The sequence below is a fragment of the Oncorhynchus keta genome, chromosome 23, assembly GCF_023373465.1.
Source record: "Oncorhynchus keta strain PuntledgeMale-10-30-2019 chromosome 23, Oket_V2, whole genome shotgun sequence".
Lineage (NCBI taxonomy): Eukaryota > Metazoa > Chordata > Actinopteri > Salmoniformes > Salmonidae > Oncorhynchus > Oncorhynchus keta.
The window spans coordinates 18,424,567-18,444,717 of record NC_068443.1 but is presented as its reverse complement, the minus strand read 5'-3'; the positions used below and the strand labels follow the sequence as shown (position 1 = coordinate 18,444,717).

Genomic DNA, 20,151 nt, shown 5'->3' with positions numbered 1-20,151 from the left:
CATTTGAGGTGCCGGTACTCAACTCCTGTGAGCTCCTACCCAAGTCAAGTACTGCCTGATCATCAATTCAACCCAGCCAACCAAGAGAGCACTAGGACCATATAACAGAGCCATATATACTCAGATGATAACACTGTATTTCTATTTCATGCCTTAGGTTAGTCAGAGAGGAATATGTGACTGGCTTAGCTCCCAGCTGGGGACCCAGCCTGATTCTCAAGGTACTGTCAAAAAGCAGAGTTTAACCAGTGGTCACTGGATGCAAGAGCAACACAATTTGCAACACAATTTGGTTTCAATCATAAAGTGGATAGAAAACACTCACCCGGTGTATGGTTGGTTGTGAGCCAGTAAGTCACAAGGGAGCCTCATAAGAGAGAAATAATTATGTGTGAAATGCAATGTGGGTCTGTTTCCTCAAACCCTTGACTCTTGAGTGACGACACTGTTATTGGGTTAAGAAATAACTTGAAATAATACATAATAGCTTGTGAGAGATGCAAGTGTCCTCCCTTATGGAGCCACTCATGGCCTCTCTCCCTATAACCTCTGACCCCAGTAATATGTAAAGGTGGCTTCAGTCTCTCTCTTCCTGGTATAATCACATGACATGGTGAGGTAATAATGCTGACCCCAGTACAGTGTGTGAAGTTGGTGTTTCTGTCAGTCTCTCACCAGACAGTCTGGGTCCAGTACAGTGTGTGAAGTTGGTGTTTCTGCCAGTCTCTCACCAGACAGTCTGGGTCCAGTACAGTGTGAAGGTGGGTTATGGTTAGGGTCTCTCACCAGACAGTCTGGGTCCAGTACAGTGTGAAGGTGGGTTATGGTTAGGGTCTCTCACCAGACAGTCTGGGTCCAGTACAGTGTGAAGGTGGGTTATGGTTAGGGTCTCTCACCAGACAGTCTGGGTCCAGTACAGTGTGAAGGTGGGTTATGGTTAGGATCTCTCACCAGACAGTCTGGGTCCAGTACAGTGTGAAGGTGGGTTATGGTTAGGGTCTCTCACCAGACAGTCTGGGTCCAGTACAGTGTGAAGGTGGGTTATGGTTAGGGTCTCTCACCAGACAGTCTGGGTCCAGTACAGTGTGAAGGTGGGTTATGGTTAGGATCTCTCACCAGACAGTCTGGGTCCAGTACAGTGTGAAGGTGGGTTATGGTTAGGGTCTCTCACCAGACAGTCTGGGTCCAGTACAGTGTGAAGGTGGGTTATGGTTAGGATCTCTCACCAGACAGTCTGGGTCCAGTACAGTGTGAAGGTGGGTTATGGTTAGGGTCTCTCACCAGACAGTCTGGGTCCAGTACAGTGTGAAGGTGGGTTATGGTTAGGATCTCTCACCAGACAGTCTGGGTCCAGTACAGTGTGAAGGTGGGTTATGGTTAGGATCTCTCACCAGACAGTCTGGGTCCAGTACAGTGTGAAGGTGGGTTATGGTTAGGGTCTCTCACCAGACAGTCTGGGTCCAGTACAGTGTGAAGGTGGGTTATGGTTAGGGTCTCTCACCAGACAGTCTGGGTCCAGTACAGTGTGAAGGTGGGTTATGGTTAGGGTCTCTCACCAGACAGTCTGGGTCCAGTACAGTGTGAAGGTGGGTTATGGTTAGGGTCTCTCACCAGACAGTCTGTAGGTCTGGGTCCAGTGCAGCCTGCAGCACAGTGTTCGTTGCAGCAGTCGATGGGGGACGGACCCTTACACCTCTTAGAGCACTGCTGGGCACAGTTCAGCTTCGTCACTATAAAGGGATAAGAAATGCCAAATCAAATGTTATTTGTCACATGCTTGGTAAACAACAGGTGTAGACTAACAGTGAAATGCTGACTTAAGGCCCTTCCAAACAATGCAAAGAGAAAGGAAATAGAAAAATAATAGAAAAGTAAAACACATAATAATTCTGTAAAAATAATAATAAATACACAATGAGAAATGATAACTTTGCTATAAACACGAGGTACCAGTCCAGAGTCCATGTGCCGGAGTAAGAGGTAATTGAGATAAATATGTACATATACAGTAACTAGGAATTAAGTAACTAGGCAACAGGATAGATAATAAACAGTAGCAGAAGCATTTGTTATTGGTCAAAAGATTTCTGGTTTAAATCCCCGAGCCAACTAAGTAAAAAGTCTGTCAATGTGCCCTTGAGCAAGGCATTTAACCCTAATTGCTCCTGTAAGTCACTCTGGATAAGAGCGCCTGCTAAACAACTCAAATGTAAAATAGTCTGGGTAGGTATTTAGTTAATTATTTAACTAAACTATTTTGGGGTTAGAAGCTGTTGGTTCCTTAGTTCGTGCATCGGTACTGCTTGCCGTGCGGTAGCTGAGAGAACAGTCTATGACTTGAGTGGCTGGAGTCTTTGAACATTTTTCTGGCCTTCCTCTGACACCGCCTGGTATAGAGGTCCTGGATGGCAGGGAGCTCAGCCCCAGTGATGTAATGGACCGTATGCACTACCCTCTGTAGCACTTTGCAGTTATGTATGGTTTAAACTTGAAAGACTTACACGTCTGGCAGTGTTCTGGGCCGGGCGCCCAACAGGAACCATTGAAGCATCCAGGATCACATCTTTTACCTACAAAAACATAGACACAAATAAAAGTTTAGCAAAAGCTTAACTTCCAAACCATTACTTTAATGTTTAATCAAATAAAGTTGGAATATTTGACAGTTGAAAGTGAAACATTACGAAACTGTTGGCCAAACTTGTTGAAGCAGCTTCCTGTTAATATCTTACAACATGAACCAGTCTAGCCTCAAGGGTGTATAAAAACACACAACCTTGAATGGGATTATGGTAGGTACATTTATGTGACGCAATGTTTGTGTTCTAACAGGAGCTCCTTACAGAACCGATTGTTGCTGGGTTCAGGTAACTGCATGTTGGGTTTGCTGTTACTGTTTACAATGTCCAACCACTGGATGGTCTCCACGTTACAAAGCTGGTTGTCTGAGAACTTCACTCCTCCTTTCAGGATCTCTGGAAATTGGAGAGAGACTTGTTTATTTTCAGGTGGAAGCTAAATATTGGTGTGAATTAATCATTGTAATAAAGCTGTGTAGATGAAATACAACAAACTACTGAATCTTCAGATTCTGATGCAAGCCTAACTTCAACCCTAACCTCAAGCCTAACCTCAGCTTCATGTCCACATCCTGGTTCAACCCTCATGTCCACATCCTGGTTCAACCCTAACCTCAACTTCGTGACCACATCCTGGTTCAACCCTAACCCCAGCTTCATATCCATATCCTGGTTCAACCCTAACCCTAGCTTCATGTCCATATCCTGGTTCAACCCTAACCCCAGCTTCATGTCCATATCCTGGTTCAACCCTAACCCCAGCTTCATGTCCATATCCTGGTTCAACCCTAACCCTAGCTTCATGTCCATATCCTGGTTCAACCCTAACCCCAGCTTCATATCCATATCCTGGTTCAACCCTAACCCCAGCTTCATATCCATATCCTGGTTCAACCCTAACCCCAGCTTCATGTCCATATCCTGGTTCAACCCTAACCCCAGCTTCATGTCCATATCCAGGTTCAACCCTAACCCTAGCTTCATATCCATATCCTGGTTCAAACCTAACCCCAGCTTCATATCCATATCCTGGTTCAACCCTAACCCCAGCTTCATATCCATATCCTGGTTCAACCCTAACCATAACTTTGTGTCCACATCCCGGGTTAACCCTAATCCTCAACCCTAACCCTATTTTATAGCTTATAGCTAGGGCTTAGAGTTTCCCTGGTTTGGCCCTAGTATGTGAGAATTCCCACAGTGACTAGTCATTATGAGGCTGGGTATAGACCTGCCTGGACAGAGCAGGGACAGGCCTATAGACTGACCTGTGAGGCTGGTCAGAGGCAGCTCAGTGGTGCCTGCTCGCATGGACTTGTTATAGTTCAGCACCACAGCCAGGGCAAAGCCACTGTCATAGAGAGTGTGGCCTCGGATGATGCGCAGGTTGTCTAGGGGAATCCTGTTGGCTGTGTTGAGGGCGATCAGAACGTAGCCACCCACCTCCTGGATGGACTGGAGGCAAACAAGGAAAGGTTTAACTGGACTTCACACACTATGCCAGTGGTGAACAACTCCACACCTACAGGGTCCAGCTTCAGTCCTGCTGGTTTTCACATCAGCCTGTCTATATCCTCATAGCTAGATATATCCTGCATACCTAAATAACATAGGTAATGTAATGTAATGTAACGTAATGACGCCACATAAAACTTTGCGCTACACAGCATTCCTAAATTAGCCCACAATGTCTGCTGTGTGGATCGAGCAGTCATTTGAAAGAGTAACAACATTTCAGCAAGACAACTTAAAGGCGAAGTCCATTAATGCCAAGATAATGGAATTTATTACCATTGACAATCAACCGCTCTCTGTCGTGGGTGATGTTGGCTTTCGCCGACTGGTTGAGCATTTTTCAGATGTTGCCCTACCGGAGTTACACAGTAATAGTGTCACTGCTATTAGCTTCACGACTAACATTTGGACCAGCGATGTCAGCCCGATAAGCATGCTGAGTCTGACAGCACAGTGGGTTGACGAGGACTTCCTACTGAGGAAAGCTGTATTGCATGCTCATGAATGTGCTGGTTGTCATACAGCTGCTGCCATTTCAATGGCATTTGACAACATGTTTGAAACATGAACACACTAGCTAGCTCCATTCAAACAACTGACTGGAGAAATAAGCTCATCAACTGCACCTGCAGCAGACGTGATTCCCTCTGTCATGGCATTGAAACGCCTGTCAACAAAACTGCAGACGCAGACCGTGAGGTTAAAACTTACAAAAGTACTTGAGGCTTGTGAACAAGCGAATGATTCGGTGGCACTCTATCTGAGCCTCTCTCCTGTGTCACCACCATGCTGGATGCTATGTACAAGGACCGCTACTTAGATGCAGACAAGAAACAGGGTTTATGTGAAAGGTTACATACACAGCTGGACCAGATGGAAACAGACACAGTGACAGTGCACACAGAGGAAAAGAAGCCATGGACAGACAGCTGAAACTTCACTGCTTGACATGTATGATGAAATCCTGGTTGAGAATGAAACGACTGAACAAATGAACAACGAAACAGCACAGCAAGTAAGTGAAAGAAATAGGTTTTGATTATGTTTTACTGGTAATGGGGACGTACGTAAATACCAACAAAATAACTTTTTGGTCAGTGTGGTGTGTGTGTAACCTTTAACTAGGCAAGTCTGTTATTTATAATGACGACCTACTCCAGCCAAACCCGGACGGCGCTGGGCAAAGTGTGCACCGCCCTATGGGACTCCCAATCACGGCCAATGTGATACAGCCTGGATTCGAACCAGGGACTGCAGTGACGCCTCTTGCACTGAGATGCAGTGCCTTAGACCGCTGTGTCCATGTGTGTGTGTATTAACTATTTAACTGTACTAGAATGCTTAAAAGTTTCAGTTTCGTTTTATTTATTTATTGGCAAGGAAAATATTGGATATCGGTATCAGCCAAAAATGAAATATCGGTGCATCACTAATGTCTGTAGGTTAAAGCAAGCTTGTAAGGTGTTTTAAGCAGCTGTTATGTACATGTTTTTATCATCCAGTATTGCTTTCTCCAGACAAATGTGTTCCTGACCTGTAGACAATGAACAAAGAAAGACCTTATGGTCATTGTCCATAGGACTTGACAAGACAGATCTGGTACCAGGCTAGCATTCCTTCATCTTACCCTGAGGAAAGACAGATCATGGTCGTCCTCCATGTATGTGACCTCCAGGTTCTCCAGGACCACGGTGCAGTTGCTGTAGGTCTTGACCATGTTCAGGTAGTGGTCCTCTTTTGACCCAAGCAGGCTGAACCGGTTAGTGACGCCCTGGCACACTGTGGATGAAGAGTGAGGAGATGATGATCCAGGAAAGTAGATGAGAACATCAGAGCGTCAACTTGAATTTCACAAGGAACATTTAGAGTTAGTGGGCCCACTCATATAAAAAACAGTTGGTGAGGTGGCCAGAACAAATATGCCTGTTGTCCAAATATTGCTGCCTTGATCTACACTGAGTGTACAAAACATTAGGAATTCCATGACAGACTGACCAGGTGAATCCAGGTGAAAGCTATGATCCCGTATTGATGTCACTTGTTAAATCCACTTAAAATCAGTGATGGGAAGAAGAGAGGTTAAAGAAGGATTTTTAAGCCGTGAGAAAATTGAGACATGGATTGTGTATGTGTGTCATTCAGAGGCTAAATGGGCAAGACAAAATATTTAAGTGCCTTTGAACAGGGTATGGTAGTAGGTGCCAGGTGTACCAGTTTGAGTGTGTCAAGAACTGAAACTCTGCTGGGTTTTTCACGCTCAACAGTTTTCCGTGTGTTTCAAGAATGGTCCACCACCCAAAGGACATCCAGCCAACTTGAAAACTGTGGGAAGCATTAGAGTCAACATGGGCCAGCATCCCTGTGGAACGTTTGACACCTTGTAGAGTCCATGCCCCGGCGAACTGAGGCTGTTCTGAGGGCAAAAGGGGTGCAACCCAATATTAGGAAGGTGTTCCTAATGTTTTGTACACTCAGTGTAGACAGGAAAAATCTAAGCTACCAAGCCCACATACATGGCTAGTGCTAATCATCATGCAGTCTCTGCTCAAATTCATATTGGCATACCCAACACAACGAAGGACTCCCACTCTGTTTCTCTTTGGCTTCTTTTAGGTATCACACATGTTTAGTATATTTGTTTGTAAGTGTGCACAGTCATCATTTGGCTCATTCAGATGCATTAAATAGCTGATCTGGATTCAATCTACAATGGGAACTCGATCCCTACAATGCTAGTGCTTACTCATGAGTCGCAGTGAGCTCTGAGCTGGCTGTATTTATCTTGGCTCAGACTCTTTCCACTGCTATTCAGGCTAGTTAAACAAAGCCTAGCGACTCTGCGCCATGTCATCTCTGCAGAAATGTTGGAGTTAATATTCACACACACACGTTATTCATGGGGTCTATTATCTATTCCACTCATCACCCTGTCGCTAGGAAGAATAGTGGCAGCATTAATGTTAATCGATCCATAAATATTGCATCTTCTGAAGTTTAGACAGGTTTTCCAGTCAGATAACAAGGATTATTTAAGGAATTCCTGGAAATGAAAGTCGGAGCCATTTTGCATGATAACTCCCATTCTTGGCACGAATCAACAAACTTCTCAGGATCCTCCAAGTGTTGTTGATGCATGTGTGTATGCAACAACAGCTATTAAGCCTTTCCGCGAGCTACTCCAACAAACACCTACGATAAAAGGATTATAATGCTCTAATCCAGGGGTTTTCAAACTGGGGTACTGCAGTTGGTCCGCAAATTATTATTATTTATTTTAATTAAAAAAAAATGACTTTTCATGTGAACAACAATTGTTTGAGGAATATCACTAGCTGCAACAGAATAGCATTGTGGGTACCATTTTCATGTCTCTGCCTCCAGTAAGAAGGACGTTAGAGGTAGTTTCAAAAGCCAAAACTAACTAGCGTCAGTGCAATGACTGGAAGTTTACAGGAACAGCTAGCATGCTAGCTGTTCCGGTTCATCTGACTCTGGGGAAGTAGATAAATGGCTTCATGGCCAAAATCTTGAACTATACCTTTAATATGGAAGAAATTACAGTCATTGGAGCTAATTACAGGGTTTGTTTTCTGTATAGGCGGGATGGAAAAAGTGTTTCAGTCTCAACTTAAATGACCAAAACCAGAGAGAGCATGCAGAAAGGATATTGAACAAAATATATGTTTTAATAAGCTTTACAACAGCCACATTTTCTCTACACTGCCAAGATACCTTTTAGTTTATAGGTTATGTTAGAGTTTACACTTCCTCTTCCAATGAACTGTTGGCAGTTCAAAATAATTCTAATCTATCTACAAAATCTATTAATTTGAAAATGTTGACTACTTCTACTTGCCATTATCATTCACCTGATAAGACGAGATGTGATAAATATTATTTTTTGCTAACATATGATGGGAGTCCCAGGTTCTCCTGAGCAGGGGTCACTGGGCAAGAAAAGTTTGAAAACCCCTGCTCTAATCTACGATTAGAAAACCGTGTTTGACTAAGTCAATGCAGTGAGACACTATTGAAGATCCAGAGGAAGACGTGATGATCCTTTACAGAGTAGTAGAAGCTGACTGAGGAGATCTGGAGGAAACTGGTTCAGTCTGTCTGTCCCTTGAGCTGGTCTGACAGGTTGTTGTGACTGACAATGTGAACCAGGTGAACATCAAATTCTATTTGTCACATGCTTCGTAAACAACAGGTGTAGACTAACAGTGAAATGCTTACTTAGAGGTCCTTTTACAACAATGCAGAATTAAAGATTTAGAAGATGTTTTTCAAATAGAAATTGTGGCACAAATAAATACACAGTGAAAAAACGAATTACACTAAAGAGTAAAAATAACATGGCTAAATACAGGGAGTAACAATACCGAGTCGATGTGCAGGGTTATGAGGTAACCGAGGTAGTTATGTAAAGTCACTAGGTAACAGGGGCGGCAGGTAGCCTAGTGGTTAGAGCGTCGGGACAGTAACCGAAAGCTTTCTGGATCGAATCCCCGAGCTGACAAGATCAAAATCTGTCATTCTGCCCCTGAACAAGGCAGGAACATCACATTTTATTTGTCACTGTTCTACGGTGGGCCGTCATTGTAAATAAGAATTTGTTCTTAACTGACTTGCCCAGTTAAATAAAGCTTAAGTTAAAAATGTAAAAACAGAAGACGCATGACGTCTGGTTTCCCAAGCACCATCCATCACACACTAAAGACCACAAAGGGATCATATAAAGCAGAGTTAAATGTGTGAACACATTCTATTTACTTTACTTTGGGCTCGAACCAGGGATCCTCTGCATAACAACTAGTCGAAACATAGAGATTTGGTTCTGCGTTGCTGAGATTACACAACAACACTCACTAAAGCAGCATATACAGTGGGGAGAACACGTATTTGATACACTGCCGATTTTGCAGGCTTTCCTACTTACAAAGCATGTAGAGGTCTGTAATTTTTTTTATCATAGGTACACTTCAACTGTGAGAGAGGAATCTAAAACAAAAATCCAGAAAATCACATTGTATGATTTTTAAGTAATTCATTTTCATTTTATTGCATGACATAAGTATTTGATCACCTACCAACCAGTTAGAATTCTGGCTCTCACAGACCTGTTAGTTTTTCTTTAAGAAGCCCTCCTGTTCTCCACTCATTACCTGTATTAACTACACCTGTTTGAACTCGTTACCTGTATAAAATACACCTGTCCACACACTCAATCAAATAGACTCCAACCTCTCCACAATGGCCAAGACCAGGGAGCTGTGTAAGGATATCAGAGTTAAATTGTAGACCTGCACACGGCTGGGATGGGCTACAGGACAATAGGCAAGCAGCTTGGTGAGAAGGCAACAACTGTTGGCGCAATTGTTAGAAAATGGAAGAAGTTCAAGTTGACGGTCAATCACCCTCGGTCTGGGGCTCCATGCAAGATCTCACCTCGTGGAAAATCAATGATCATGAGGAAGGTGAGAGATCAGCCCAGAACTACACGGCAGGACCTGGTCAATGACCTGAAGAGAGCTGAGACCACAGTCTCAAAGAAAACCATTAGTAACACACTACGCCGTCATGGATTAAAATCCTGCAGCGCACGCAAGGTCCCCCTGCTCAAGCCAGCGCATGTCCAGACCAGTCTGAAGTTTGCCAATGACCATCTGGATGATCCAGAGGAGGAATGGGAGAAGGTCATGTGGTCTGATGAGACAAAAACAGAGCTTTTTGGTCTAAACTCCACTCGCTGTGTTTGGAGGAAGAATAAGGATGAGTACAACCCCAAGAACACCATCCCAACCGTGAAGCATGGAGGTGGAAACATCATTCTTTGGGGATGCTTTTCTGCAAAGGGGACAGGACGACTGCACCGTATTGAGGGGAGGATGGATGGGGCCATGTATCGCGAGATCTTGGCCAACAAACTCCTTCCCTCAGTAATAGCATTGAAGATGGGTCGTGGCTGGGTCTTCCAGCATGACAATGACCTGAAACACACAGCCAGGGCAACTAAGGAGTGGCTCCGTAAGAAGCATCTCAAGGTCCTGGAGTGACCTAGTCAGTCTCCAGACTGGAACCCAATAGAAAATCTTTGGAGGGAGCTGAAAGTCTGCATTGCCCAGCGATAGCCCCGAAACCTTAAGTATCTGGAGAAGGTCTGTATGGAGGAGTGGGCCAAAATCCCTGCTGCGGTGTGTGCAGACCTGGTCAAGAACTACAGGAAACATATGATCTCTGTAATTGCAAACAAAGGTTTCTGTACCAAATATTAAGTTCTGCTTTTCTGATGTATCAAATACTAATGTAATGCAATAAAATGCAAATTAATTACTTAAAAATCATAAAATGTGATTTTCTGGATTTTTGTTTTAGATTCCGTCTCTCACAGTTGAAGTGTACCTATGATAAAAATTACAGACCTCTACATGCTTTGTAAGTAGGAAAATCTGCAAATTCGTGGTGTATCAATACTTGTTCTCCCCACTGTATGTAGCCTTAGAAATAAGGTTCATGAAATCAATAACTTGCTAACATCAGATAACATTCATATATTAGCCATGTCTGAGACTCACTTAGATAATTAATTTGATGATACATTAGTAGCAATACAAGGATATAACATTTATAGAAGAGACAGAAATGCTTATGGGGGAGGTGTTGCTGTATATATATTCAGAGCCATATCCCTGTAATGCTTAGAGAAGATCTTATGTCAAGTGTTATTGAAGTGTTGTGGTTGCAGGTTCAATTGGCACATCTAAAGCCTTTTATTTTGGGGTGTTGCTATAGGCCACCAAGTGCTAATAGTCAGTATCTAAATAATATGTGTGAAATGATTGATAGTGTATGTGATGTAAACAGAGAGGTCTACTTTCGTGGGGAAGTGTATATTGACTGGTTTTCATCAAGCTGTCAGTTTCTTACTGTAACCAGTGCCTGTAATCTGGTTCAGGTTATTAATCAAACTACCAGGATGTTTACAAACACTACAGGAACATACAGGAACAAGATCATGCACATGTATCGATCACGTTTTTACTAATACTGTGAAACTTTGTTCTAAAGCTATAACCTTGCCCATTGGATGCAGTGATCACAATATAGTGGCTATATCCAGGAAAACCAAAGTTCCAACATCTGGGCATAAAATAGTATATAAGAGATCATACAAAAGATTTAGCTGTGACTTATGTGGATGATGTTAAACATATTTGTTGGTCTGATGTGATTAATGAGGAGCATCCAGATGCTGCACCTGATGAATTTATGGAATTGCTTCTTCCAATTATTGATAAACATGCACCTGTTAAGAAACTGAGTGTTAGAACTGTTAAGGCGACCATGGATTGATGAGGAATTGAAAAACTATGGTTGAAGGAGACGGGGCAAAAAGAGTGGCTAATAAGTCTGTCTGCACATCTGACTGGCTTACTTACTGCAAATTGAGAAATTATGTGACTAAACTCAACAAAAAGAAGAAGAAACTTTATTATGAAGCCAAGATTAATGATATAAAGAATGATGGGAAAAAAACTTGAGTAATTTAAATGAAATTATGGGTAGAAAGACAAATTCAACTCCATCTTTCATCGAATCATTTTGGCTTATTCTGGTTCATCCTTGGGAGCAATTTCCAAATGACTGAAGGTACCACGTTCATCTGCAAACAATTTAATGTGTCTCTTTCCTGAGCGGTATGACGGCTGCGTGGTCCCATGGTGTTTATACTTGCGTACTATTGTTTGCAGATGAACGTGGTACCTTCAGTCATTTGGAAATTGCTCCCAAGGATGAACCAGACTTGTGGAGGTCTACAAAAAGAAACTTCTGAGGTCTTTGCCAATTTCTTTTGATTTTCATACATATACACACACACATACAAAGCTGAAATAAATCATTCTCTCAACCATTATTCTGACATTTCACATTCTTAAAATAAAGTGGTGATCCTAACTGACCTAACACAGGGAATTTTACCTAGGATTAAATGTCAGGAATTGTGAAAAACTGAGTTCAAATGTATTTGGCTAAGGTGAATGTAAACTTACGACTTCAACTAAGTATAAAAAGTCAAAGTAATAATTTAAAAAAAATCCTTATTAATGAATAGCCAGGGTCACACTCCAACACTCAGACATAATTTAAAAACAATGCATTTATGTTTAGTGAGTCCGCCAGATCAGAGGCAGTAGGGATGACCAGGGGTGTTCTCTTGATACTGTAGGTGTGGCAATTGGACCATTTTCTGTCCTGCTAAGCATTCGAAATGTAACAAGTACTTTTGGGTGTCAGGGAAAATGTATGGAGTAAAAGGTTTTCTTTGGGAATGTAGTGAAGTAAAAGTAGTCAAAATATAAATAGTACAGACCCCCCAAAAAACTACTAAAGTAGTACTTTAAAGTATTTTTATTTAAGTACTTTACACCACTGGCAAAATCCATTAAGCGCTATGATGAAACTGGCTCTCATGAGAACCCCACAGGAAAGAAAGACCCAGAATTCATTAGAGTTACCAGCCTCAGAAATTGCAGGCCAAATAAATGCACATCTCAGACACCTCTCAACATCAACTGTTCAGAGGAGACTGCATTAATCAGGCCTTCATGGTTGAATTGCTGCAAAGAAACCACTGCTAAAGGACAGCAATAAGAAAAAGTGACTTGATTGGGCCAAGAAACACGAGCAATGGACATTAGACTGGTGGAAATCTGTCCTTTGGTCTGATGAGTCCAAATTTGAAATTTTTGCTTCCAACCACCATGTCCTTGTGAGACGCAGAGAAGGTGAACGGATGATCTCCGCATGTGTGGTTTCCACTGTGAAGCATGGAGGAGGTGTGATGGTGTGGGGGTGCTTTGCTGGTGACACTGTCAATGATTTATTTAGAATTCAAGGCACACTTGACCAGCATGGCTACCACAGCATTCTGCAGCGATACGCCTTCCCATCTGGTTTGCGCTTAGTGGGACTTAAGAGGGCTGATATAAATACTATACATTCCAGTCTCTCTTGGCTTAGAGTTGAGGAGAAACTGACTGCATCACTTCTTTTTATAAAAAACATGAATGTGTTGAAAATCCCAAATTGTTTGCATAGTTGACACACACTTATCCCACCAGACATGCCACCAGGGGTCTTTTCATAGTCCCCAAATCCAGAACAAATTCAAGAAAACGTACAATATTATATAGATTCCTTATTGCATGGAACTTCCTTCCATCCCATATTGCTCAAACAAACAGCAAACCTGGTTTAAAAAAAACAGATAAAGCCACACCTCACTGCACAACACCTCTCCCCTATTTGACCTGGATAGTTTGTGTGTATGCATTGATATGTAGGCTACGTGTGCCTTTAAAAAAAATGTATGTAGTTCTGTCCTTGAGCTGCTCTTGTCTATTGATGTTCTGTATTATGTCATTCTGTATTATGTTTCATGTTTTGTGTGGACCACAGGAAGAGTAGCTGCTGCTTTTGCAACAGCTAATGGAGATCCTAATAAAATACCTAACAAATCGCTCTGCCAAAACTATGGTCTTTATTGAGCAACAGTGACACTGACTCACTTTAAATTCTGGTGATTTTGTCCCTGGTGTCAGAATATGAGCTTTGGGATAAAGAGGGGATTTATTTTCCTCCTATTTCAGTCAGTCTTGTTGTTGTAATTTTCCTAGGAATACAGTACATTCCTAAACATGCCTGGTCTAGACAGCAAAGCCAGAACAGCTCCACAACTCAAGCAGTAGCCTCAGCATAAAACACATCTTACTAGCACAACAGTTTGCTGTCGTACATTGACATTTTCATTTCCAAGAATGGAAGAAATAAAAATATCATCAGGATTATTTTCTTAACGCCTGTCCTCTTTCCAACTTTTTGATTTTATGTCATTTTTTTGGTGGTCTTTGTTTTTTTAATTGAACAATAAAACAAAATAAGTGATGAAATAAATTAAACAAATAAGTGAAAGTAGATTCTATACTGTTGTAGCTGTAAAGACTGACAATATTCTGGGTATGATGCCATTGAACTTGATAATGAAACTGGCAACACAAATATCAAAGTACAATGGAAGTCTGCTTATTTATGGTGCACCTCACTTGTTTGTTATTGCTCCCCGTCGTGATCAGTTGAGATGGGCTAGCCTGGATCCAGATCTGTTTATGCTGTCCTGACAATTCATCTGGTCATTGTCTCACCAAAAACATAAGCGCTGGCAAGACAGCACAAACAGATCTGGGCTAGAGATGGGCCCAATCAGAGAAAGTGTATAGGACATGAACAGCTGTGTTCTTCTGTGAAGACATTAAGTTCTAGTTCTCATTAACATGTCCCTGAAGGGAGACCCTGAAATGTACCCTTACCATCCACGCCACTGGCCTGGCTAAGGATGCCGCCCAAAATGCACCCTATTCCCTTTATAGTGCACTAATCTGGTCAAAAGTAGTGCACTAAATAAAGGGAATAGGTTGTAATTTGGTACGCACCCTAATTAAAACCCTGACACCGTGGCAACAGAGGCAGAACCTAAACACCCTAACGCCTAGCAACAAAGGCCGACTTACAATGCTACTGCAGCAAGCTCTTCTTTTATAATTAGGAGAGGCATGATGTGAGATTTAATTCATTTAATTAACTCAATTAAGACTGACTTAAAGGCTGAAAAGGAATAAACAAAAGATATCATCACAACCTGTCTATACACAGTAAGAGGAAATTGTATAAACATATTATCTTGACATCATATATCGTCATAAGGAGACATAACATATTGATCCCAGTCACGTGGCATAAACAGTATTTACAATATCAGACTAAGCATTCAGCTACAATCAGGCCTAAAACATGACCCTGTGTCTTATCAATGTAACCTTTCTTTCAGTGAGAGATTATCTATTGAAGAATTCAAATGAAATATGAGCAAAGGTCAAAAGTTATTGTTTACAATAAAACACCTGAGGCCTGGTTGGCTGTAAAGTGGCACATTCAGTCTGAAGAAAACACTACACAAGGCAGTTGCACAATAAGACATGTTAAACATTGTACTGTATCTGCTTGTGCGTGTGTTGTGTGTGTGTGTATAATATTACACAGTGCCTTCGGAAAAGTATTCAGACCCCTGGACTTTTTCCACATTTTGTTATGTTACAGCCTTATTCTAAAATTGATGAAAAAATAAAAATCATCAGCAAACATATTAAAAATAAATAACAGATACCTTATTTACGTAAGTATTCAGACCCTTTGCTATGAGACTTGAAATTGAGCTTAGGTGCATCCTGTTTCCATTGATCATCCTTGATCTTTCTACAACTTGATTGGAGTCCGCCTGTGGTAAATTCAATTGATTGGAGATGATTTGGTAAGGCACACACCTGTCTATATATAAAAAGGTCCCACAGTTGACAGAGCATGTCGGAGCAAAAACCAAGCCATGAGGTTGAAGGAATTATCCGTAGAGCTCCGAGACAGGATTGTGTCAAGGCACAGATATGGGGAAGGGTACAAAACATTTATGCACCATTGAAGGTCCCCAAGAACACAGTGACCTCAATCATTTTTAAATTGCAGAATTTTGGAATTACCAAGACTCTTCCTAGAGCTGGCTGCTCAGCCAAACTGAGCAATCAGGGGAGAAGGGCCTTGGTCCGGGAGGTGACCATGAACCCAATGGTCACTCTGACAGAGCTCCAGAGTTCCCTTGTGGAGATGGGAGAACCTTCCAGAAGGACAACCATCTCTGCAGCACTCCACCAATCGGGCCTTTATGGTGAAGTGTCCAGACGGAAACCACTCCTCAGTAAAAGGAGCTTGGAGTTTGCCAAAAGGCAAAGAAACATGATTCTCTGGTCTAAGGAAACCAAGATTGAACTCTTCGGCCTGAATGCCAAGCGTCACATCTGGAGGAAACCCGGCACCATCCCTACGGGGAAGCATGATGGTGGCAGCATCATGCTGTGGGGATGTTTTTCAGTGGCAGGGACTGGGAGACTTGTCAGGATCGAGGAAAATATTAGCGGAGCAAAGTACAGAGAGATCCTTGATGAAAACCTGCTCCAGAGCGCTCAGGACCTCAGACTGGGGCGAATGCTCACCTTCCAACAGGACAACAAACCTAATAAGCACACAGCCAAGACAACGCAGGAGTGGCTTCAGGACTAGTCTCAATGTACTTGAGTGGCCCAGCCAGAGCCCGGACTTGAACCCGATCAAACATCTCTGGATAGACCTGAAAATAGCTGTGCAGCGACGCTCCCCATCCAACCTGACAGAGCTTGAGAGGATCTGCAGAGAAGAATGGGAAAAACTCCCCAAATACAGGTGTGCCAAGCTTGTAGCGTCATACCCAAGAAGACTCAAGGCTGTAATCGCTGTCAAAGGTACTTCAACAAAGTACTGAGTAAAGAGTCTGAATACTTATGTAAATGTTTTGCTTTGTCATGATGGGGTATTGTGTTTAGATTGAAGGAAAAAAGCTATTGAAACAATTGTAGAATAAGGCTCTAATCTATCTCTGTGTGTGTGTGTGTGTGTGTGTGTGTGTGTGTGTGTGTGTGTGTGTGTGTGTGTGTGTGTGTGTGTGTGTGTGTGTGTGTGTGTGTGTGTGTGTGTGTGTGTGTGCAAGCCATTGTAAACATTGCACTGTATTTAATTTAAATCAACAGTTTTATGGCAGTCAGACCCAGGGCTCAGCGGTGCTCTAAAAGACCTGATATCACTGTGCCACGACAAGGAGAAACAAAACTAAGGCGAGTCTGAAATGGCACCCTATCCTCTATATAGAGCACTTCCTTTGACCAGGGTCTACAGGGTTCTGGTCAAAAGTAGGACATCTGAAATATAATGCCCTTTCAGACGTAGCCTTAGTCCTTTTAGTGGCCTGGCTGCTGAGGTTAGAATAACAGCAAGACCGAACCGGCACGCACACACTCATATTTAACAGCGATCCAACCATTTATAATGAATAACAGATCCTTCATTGAAAAATTGGTTTTGTGCAAGTGCTTTTTGTACACGCATCTGAGAAGCATTAAAATCCCTTGGACACAGCCCTAGTTAGATATTATTCCATTACTATCCTTCATGAGAACTGTTTGACGAGAATCTAGAAGTAGCAATGAGGTTCTCCTTAAAAGAAACCTGAAGGGAAATGTCAACGGAAACTACAAGTCAAACCTGATAGTCCATGTCTTCAGTCACACCTGCTGTCATCAAGAAAGACAGTACTGTCACTCTAGATAAGGTGCACAGGGAGTGGTTGATGAGTAAGTCAATGGGACGCGTGAGGAGAGTTTGTGAGATTGTTAAAACGCTTCAGTGATTGCTTCACTTCCTCTCTCCCAGCTGTGGTGGTGTCACTAAGTATGTACAGAAGCCAAGGAGAAGCATACAGGGTGTGGCGGCTCTGGCAAGTCTCCACAACCTCTACCTTTGTGTGTGTGTGTGTGTGTGTGTGTGTGTGTGTGTGTGTGTGTGTGTGTGTGTGTGTGTGTGTGTGTGTGTGTGTGTGTGTGTGTGTGTGTGTGTGTGTGTGTGTGTGTGTGTGTGTGTGTGTGTGTGTGTGTGTGTGTGTGTGTGTGTGTGAGAGAGATGCAATGAGGTAGGTAACACCCTGTTTCATAGACCCAGGTGTACAGAACATTCCCTGGAGCGCCCTGTATTGCAATGAATGCGGGTGCATGCCTACACACACACACACACACACACACACACACACACACACACACACACACACACACCTGGTCATTAGTCATGTGAGCTTCTTGCAATGTGCAGTCAGAAATGTGTCTTTTGATGTTTGCTCACTGGACAAGTGTTAGAACTCAAAGGTGTGAGAACAGGTTTCTGTTTCTGGAGGCATCAGATCTTTGAGCTGCAGGAAATTGAACGAGGTCCCTACTTCATCTCCAAAAGTCAGCGTATATATCACATTGTCATTCAAAGCCGTTACTAATGTGTTTGCAGGGAACCTCTGTATGCCTGTCAGGGTGAGGGATTTGTCCACGTTTAATTTTGTATCAATAATTGCTCTCATTTTACCAAAGCAAACTGTAAACAATATTCATATTATGCCAACTGATTTGTACTAATGTATCTATAACCTATCTTCATTAAAGGTCATGATGATTGAAAGCCCATTCTACTGGGGACAATAGAAATGATCCAACAACCTTGTTCCCTTCCCCTCATTTACTACCTGCAATTCAATTACACTGCAGCCAGAGTCTGATAATTATATTAGTTAAGTTTTACTCATCATTAAAGGGGAGTGGCAATGTTAATTGATACTCTTGTTTATATTCCTCCATGAAGAAAGAATCCCAGCAAGGCATTTTGTATAACCCAACCACCATTGTCTTCCTCTCTTCATTACAAATCACTGCCAAACTAATGTCCTTAGTATCAGCTCCTTGCGGGTGCAGTATCAGCTCCTTGCGGGTGCAGTATCAGCTCCTTGCGGGGGCAGTATCAGCTCCTTGCGGGTGCAGTATCAGCTCCTTGCGGGGGCAGTGCACTGCCTCAGGTTTCCATCCAGATCCCCAGATTCAATGGAAGCATAATCACAAAGGCCCCCTATCAGAGAGGGAGGAAAAAAATAAAGCACTTCCTCCATACTTCCTGTGCATTGAGCACACACTTCCTCCTTTCTGATTGGCTGATGTTGACGAGGGGGTGAGAGATAAGTCCCGATATGATTCTAAAAGATAATACTTTGGTTTGCCAGTTACCAATGCAGTTGTGGGATCATCATTTAAAACATTCATTCTGAGAAGTACCCTACGCAGGCCTACTGTGCATGAGTAAAGACAGTTGGAGAAACCCTCCTCCTAACCTCCTGTTCTTTTTACTGTGAGGCCAGAGGTACACGCCATTTTCCTCTACGTGAGAAATGCATGCAGCATCAATTCCTTTGAGAAAACAACTTCTCTCAGAAGAAAAGGGCCCACAAGGGGAGTGGAGGGGGGCGGATATCCCTCCTCCATACACATCACATGCAAGCACTCCCACACGCGTGCGTGCATACCCCCCCCCCACACACACACACACACAATGGATGGCTGCAACTACACAGCAGGACCCTCAGAATTGTCTCAGGAAATGTCTTCTTTGCATGGGGTCAGTCCCGTCAGAGAGAGCTATGCTGAGATATGAGCTACAATACTACGCTAACCCAGATGCTGCCTGGGTTGTTGTCTCAAGGGGGCCAGGAGAATGTTCTAGATCTGAGCTATAGAGAAAGGAAGGTGATTTAACCAACCCAGCCAGATGTTGCAGAGCCACTGAGCCTGAAGCTGTGTTTCATACTGTAATGAGAGAGCGGGATATCTCCCTGTATCCCTCAGGGTTGCACAGAGGACAAAACACCAGCCCAGCTGTGGAGCACAAGACAAGCAAACACCAGTGATTGCTGTGAATGACCGATAATCCTTCCAAACTGTGTTCACTTTAAATGACGCACGTCTATCTGGAGAGCAGATCGAGTCCTCTGTTAGAACACAACTCCATGACTTCTCACCGGGAGAGCTCTTAACAGTTTGAGCCGAAATTAAACTCCTTTGAAAATGGAGTCTTCTTAGCGGCGTGGTCCTTTAGAAGCTGAAAGAAAAGAGACCAAATAAAGGCCAAAAGTCTCATGTTTATCCCAGTTGGAGAGGGTTTCTGTGCTAACAGAGTGTTCTCTAACATAACTGAGACACTCCAGATATCTGCAGCAAAAAGGGTCAGTCGTGTGTTTATTCTGTGACCTTGTGGTGGAATGCTGGATGTAAGTTCCTTACAAACACACAGGAATAGACCCAGTCACTCTGCACTCCGGCACACAACGTTGCTCGTAAGTCGCAACACTAACCAAGGGGCTTCTGATATTGTATATCTACACCACTCCCCACAAACATTCTCCCAACGATGCCACATCAGATAGTTTCAGTCATGTCAGTGCCTCTCTTGGCTATGACTTAACTGGGGAAGCTTGCCAATAGACATGTAGGTTTGGCTTATACAGAGCTGCAGGTTGATATTGAATAAGCATGTATCAATCATGAAACGACTGAAC

General features: G+C 42.8%; 1 protein-coding gene and 1 long non-coding RNA gene across 5 annotated transcripts in view; one reads left to right on the top strand and one right to left on the bottom strand.

Annotated features, from left to right (window-relative positions):
- LOC118401938 (epidermal growth factor receptor-like) overlaps window positions 1-20,151 on the bottom strand; it is an 81,664-nt gene that overhangs the window by 28,417 nt on the left and 33,096 nt on the right. The window contains exons 2-6 of the mRNA XM_052476719.1: window positions 5,722-5,873; window positions 3,848-4,034; window positions 2,844-2,975; window positions 2,502-2,570; window positions 1,612-1,730 (exon numbers count right to left, since the gene is read on the bottom strand). Coding sequence (XP_052332679.1) covers window positions 1,612-1,730; window positions 2,502-2,570; window positions 2,844-2,975; window positions 3,848-4,034; window positions 5,722-5,873 — 659 coding nt within the window. The remainder of the gene's footprint in view (window positions 1-1,611; window positions 1,731-2,501; window positions 2,571-2,843; window positions 2,976-3,847; window positions 4,035-5,721; window positions 5,874-20,151) is intronic.
- LOC127911012 (uncharacterized) lies at window positions 572-1,622 on the top strand. 4 transcript variants are annotated; one of them, XR_008077338.1, is made up of 3 exons: window positions 572-1,201; window positions 1,257-1,366; window positions 1,532-1,622. It is a non-coding gene; the product is annotated as an uncharacterized LOC127911012 (long non-coding RNA). The 4 variants fall into 4 exon arrangements; XR_008077337.1 differs by having other exon boundaries at window positions 1,477-1,591; XR_008077336.1 differs by having other exon boundaries at window positions 572-926; window positions 982-1,201; window positions 1,257-1,538.